Below are 5,072 nucleotides of genomic sequence, written 5' to 3'. Positions count from 1 at the left end.
TCGAAGAAGAAATTTATTTATTTCTCGATATAATAATTTTTTTTTTCTTATAAAGTAGTTTATTTTCCGTCAGAAATTTTAATTTCCGGTGGAAATTGGTCGGAAAATGTTAATTGCACATTACACTAAACATTAGGGGTTAATTTGCTTCAACTAAAACGTATGAGGCTAATTTGCACATTAGACGACCATAGTTATGGGGCTAATTTGCCGCATTGGTCAAAAAAAAAAGTAATCAAAGTGTAAAGAACATTGTGAAACGGACTAAAACGAAAAGTGTAAAAATCATTTTGAAATGGAAGTAGTATTTATTTAAAAATAGGGCTCACTGTGTATCTGGGCCCATAAAACCAATTTTTGGTCTCACTCAAAACTTGCTCTTTTCTTTGTCCTCTTTAGCTAGCACTACCTTTGAAGAGAAGGCATACCTCACCAACAATCATCAACCCATCCCTTTTCTTGCAATTAAATTAATATTATCCAAATTAACATCATTAACTTTTGATTAATGAAATCAAGATCATCTTCCACCATAATATGGATAAGCTCATTTGATTATCATATGCAAGAAAGCAAAATTCATGACACATTCACATGAGATAAAAGGAACAAAACTTGAGTAAATCAAATAAAACTAAACACCAACCTCAGTGGTAGCAATTTTAAATAGTAGTAGCATGTATACATAAATTACAATCGCTAATTCCTTCTAATTTCTACCCTCTATGAAACTCTAATTACCTCCAAATTTAATTAAAAAAATTCACCACTAAAAGGAATCTTCAACCTCAATCTCAATCTCAATCTCAATCTCAAACTCAATTAGTTCATCTTCACCATCGGGCCCAGAAACGAGGCCCTTCACCGGCCCGTTACAAAGCGGGAAAATTCCAAGATCGAGGTCTCACTCGTGATGGATGGAGAAGAATGATAGTACAAGTAGTCCAGTAGAAGTAATAAGTTAAGAGTTAGTTCTGACTTTTGTGTAATCCATCAACTTGGTGTGACAATAACGTCCACCTTCCTTCACCAAACCAAAATGTGTGAATTAGAAGAGTTGTGACAACCGCCAGATGGCTATGATAGTGGCAACCCCACCGGCAATAAGCGGTGAACATAACACATGATTGTACGTGGACGGTGACGATGACATATCTAAAGCACCTTCATATACCATTGAGCTGTTCATTATTACATTTGATGACGGAGATGATGTTGATGGTGTTCCTTCTTCGTCTGATGCCTTCTGGCTGTCGCCATTCACATAAAACATAACAGCTCAGACGTTACAACCCCAATAAAGAATAAGTGAATAATCTATACTAGTAGTTAGGCGAACAAAATACGGAAAATGATCAATAGTCAATACAACACACTGTAACCACATTTAATGCATGGTTAAATTTGAAAAAATTAACACGTACATGGCACGGTATTAGAATTGACACCAAAAGACTACTTGTACTTGTACCCTCAGGGTATGAAATAGTTTCATACCCTTGACTGTAAGTGGTCTAAATTTCAAATGATTTAAATTTTAATCCCATGTGAAATTGCTTACGTGACAACAACCAATAAAAGCTTAGCATATGTTACTATTTGGTACCCTGAAATTAACACGAACATAATCGATGTGACACAGATATATTGCGCACGAACCAATTTAAGGCCAAGATATTCCAACCTAACTAACCATTTGTCGCAATTATTTTTACACATGACAGCACGTCAAATTAGCTACAATAATTGTAGCATAAAATGCAACTTTCAATCGGTGAACTATTGTTTTTACTAAACTGGCAGATGCCATTTCCATCATTAAATATCTTAGTCCTGATTAATGGACCGTTAAAGTGCATGATCCAAGGGTGAAAAGAGAGGCTGGGGCCTGGGGCCTGGGGATGTGCGATTTGTATCTTTGTGTAAAACCGACTTTAACATAGAACACTGAACACCTCACCCGGAAAAGACACTTATGCCCATACAAATATCTCATGATATTTTTACTAAATGTGGGCACATGTGGAATTTCACCTTCAATCATTTTTCTAACGGGCTTAATTTACATTTGTTCCTAGTGACTAGTGAGAAGAGAATTTACTTGCGAAGCAACGTTCGAATTGTCAGAATAGAGTGCAATTATTGGTCAGGGAAAACTCCTATCACAATAGCGGAAGGAAAATCTCGAACTATTATTAAGGTGGAACTGTGGAAAGAGGTTTTCTGAATCTATACTAGGTATACCATTAAAATGGTATACTAAGGGTAAAATAGTAACTTCAGTTGGTATATTAAGGGCTAAATGGTAAGTTCATGTAATAAATTGAGTCTGGCCCCACGATAAATAACATTTATATTTGACTTGTGAGTACCAAACTATGTTGTTTGGAACCAAATAAAAATGAAACCATGTTACCAAACTATGTTGTTTGGTATTACATGAGAAAATACAATTATTTTTTTTATACTAAACTATGTGTTTTGGTACTAAATAAAAATGCAGAATATTAGTATACCATTTCAATGGTATACCCAGTATAGATTAAGACTTCCTCCTGTGGAAGTGTTAAAGTTGGCTTACTACCGAAATAACAAAAGATTTGGAGTATAAAGTTTTGCGCATAAGAAAAACTCTGTATGACTGAAATGACAATGTTATCTTCAAATTTTGGAAGCAAGAATCTGGGTTGGTATTCCATTATAACACCCAACGACTTAGAGTAAAGTTGAAGCAAATTAGGAGTGGCCCATTTATTCACTAACTACATAAATTGATATTCACTCATCTTTAACTAAATTCCCACACTAATTCTTTTATTGACAGGCACCAAATTTGACATTAACCAAATACTTGTATATTAATTCAGTGGTTTTATCATTAAAATAAAATATGGAAACAACTACTTCAGCAATTATCCCCCTTTGTGTTTCTGGTAAAACGTGATAAATATGAATAAAAACAAACACGAAAAGTTTAATTACAAGCGTAACATAACACCAAAAGACGTTGATTTTTCGATCTTGGTTAATTCTACAATCACAAATCATTTAGGTGAAAGTTATATAATTGGTAATAAATTGATTAAACAAGGAAGAATTTAGTTACCTGGTAGTAGGCGAAGGGCAGAAGGTGATGGTATAATCAGGAGACCCTTTACAAGTGAAAGTACTACTCTTATCATCATAGGCGTAGCTATATGCGCGTGGGCAAGCCTTCTTAAACGCCAAAGAGTAACTCGACGGCTTACACGTGTCTGGCGATCCGTACGTTCCACTACAACAATACTGCGGACTGTTGAATTTACCACACGCGCTTTTACACGCCACTGCACTCTCTTCTCCCTCGCTCATCACCCTCAACTCTGATGGACACGCGCCGTTCAAATCATTGACGCACCCAGTAAAAGTACAATTTGGCCCACTACCACCTCGCGGCGCAACCAACATGGCGACATTGTATCCATCCACGAGGCTCACATCGTAGAAATCCATCCCGCCGGAGCCATCAAGCGTGAACTCTGCCAATGTCGCCGGTGGTAATGCTCCAGCACCAGAACATTCGATTTTTCCGGACCCACAGTCACCGGTGAGACAAGTGAATTGCCCGGTTTTTTTATCCGTTGAACAGAGGGTTCGGCCCCAGAAGCGGCCCCCCCAACCGGATGGCAGAGCAATGGGTTTCGATTCGCCTTTTTGAAGAGAGAAACCGGTGGTGGAGAGCGGTGCTACGCCGGCGTTGGAGAGGATTCCTGGCCATACAGTGTAGTCGCAGTTGTTTGTTATAGTAAATGTCGATGCATCTCCTGCAAAATTCCGCACAAAAATCATCTGAGAATATAATTTTAATTATTTCTATTGAATCTGAATATCTTATAAACAGAGTACAGAAGTATATGAGTTGAGATCATAGTACCTGGAAGTGGTAGAAGGTGGAGAGAAATGGCGAGGAGAGAAAAAAAGACGGCAAGGCGGCGATCCATGGCGGCGAAGATGTGGGTGACGAAAGCGGCGGAAGGGGTTGTCAGATTGGAAATGGCAAAGGAATAATGGAAATCCCTTCTTCTTGGTGTTTATAGCTAATTAGCTAGGTGTGTAAATGGGTGAAGAGAGAAATTGGGATTTCTGGGAAGGCGGCAGGATAGGGGTATTTATAGAGGAGGAGTGCGAAAATTCTGGACGAACGTGTTAATAGTTTAATCGATTTTTCCGTTGTGCTGTTATTTTCTGCTGACTGGTTATTTCTTACGTTGCTGAAGCACCATTTTGTCATATTTCTAAAAATTTACTAATTGAAATTCTTACCTAATTGAAATGTATAATTAATGTTAAACACAACTTAATTAAATCGACGAAGGTTCGTGTCCGAGTTCGGGGTCAAAGCCCAAGTTGGTTCGTACCCAAAGTCAAGCAACCTAACAAGAGTGAGGTGCGGACACTTGTTTGTTGGAGACATTTGAAGTATAACTAGTTTTTAAAGCCCGTTTAATTAACGGAAAATTATATAGTGGTTGTTAAACCATGTATTAAAGTGCTACTTTTTGAGGGCTTGTGATTTTCATGAAAATATATGATTTATATAGAAGTAAAATTTGAAAGTTGACAAAATATATAAATTAAATGGTGAATAAATATTGAGTGTTAAATGGAGGGATGAGGTGGATGAGATTAAATGAATATATGAATTAATTGAATGAGGGAGATGGAATGAAAGAGGTGTTGAAACAGTAAAATAGTTCTTATATATTTTTTGATAAACAAATTAATTCATTGATAAAAAGTTATACGACATCTACACAAAGATTTATACTCCCTCCGTATTTATGTAAGAGATACAATTGGTCGGGCACAGGTATTAAGAAAAAGAATTGAATGAAATAAAGTAATAAAACAAGTGGGGTTGAGTAGATATTTTAATGAGTAAAATAAGTGGGGACCATATCATTTTAGGGGATGGGGGGTGGGAGTGAGGTGTAGATATATTATTTAATTTGATGGTGGGATTGATAAGTTATTAAAAATGGCAAGTGTATCTCTTAAATAAATACAGCCGGAAAAGGCAAGTGTATCCCTTA

At 36.7% G+C, this 5,072-nt stretch overlaps 1 protein-coding gene across 1 annotated transcript; it reads right to left on the bottom strand.

Moving 5' to 3' along the window:
* Positions 1-595: 595 nt before the first annotated feature.
* On the bottom strand, positions 596-4,190 carry LOC110777902 (thaumatin-like protein 1b). The gene is made up of 3 exons (XM_021982486.2): positions 3,914-4,190; positions 3,107-3,803; positions 596-1,250 (listed from the first exon to the last, which is right to left on the bottom strand). The coding sequence occupies exons 1-3, from the start codon at positions 3,978-3,980 to the stop codon at positions 1,049-1,051; spliced, it is 966 nt and encodes a 321-aa protein (XP_021838178.1). The 5' UTR covers positions 3,981-4,190; the 3' UTR covers positions 596-1,048.
* Positions 4,191-5,072: the final 882 nt, after the last annotated feature.

This window comes from Spinacia oleracea, chromosome 6 (assembly GCF_020520425.1).
Source record: "Spinacia oleracea cultivar Varoflay chromosome 6, BTI_SOV_V1, whole genome shotgun sequence".
In the NCBI taxonomy this organism is placed as follows: domain Eukaryota; kingdom Viridiplantae; phylum Streptophyta; class Magnoliopsida; order Caryophyllales; family Amaranthaceae; genus Spinacia; species Spinacia oleracea.
The sequence above is the reverse complement of the archived record's forward strand: the minus strand, read 5'-3'. Positions and strand labels throughout refer to the sequence as shown.

Bases quoted from the DNA above. Each gene is read 5' to 3' on its own strand.
- LOC110777902 (XM_021982486.2), bottom strand. From the start codon at position 3,980: ATGGATCGCCGCCTTGCCGTCTTTTTTTCTCTCCTCGCCATTTCTCTC. The intron at 3,804-3,913 runs GTACTATGATCT...GGAATTTTGCAG, and splicing joins CCACCTTCTACCACTTCCAG to GAGATGCATCGACATTTACT. The intron at 1,251-3,106 runs GTAACTAAATTC...GAATGGCGACAG, and splicing joins TGCCCTTCGCCTACTACCAG to CCAGAAGGCATCAGACGAAG.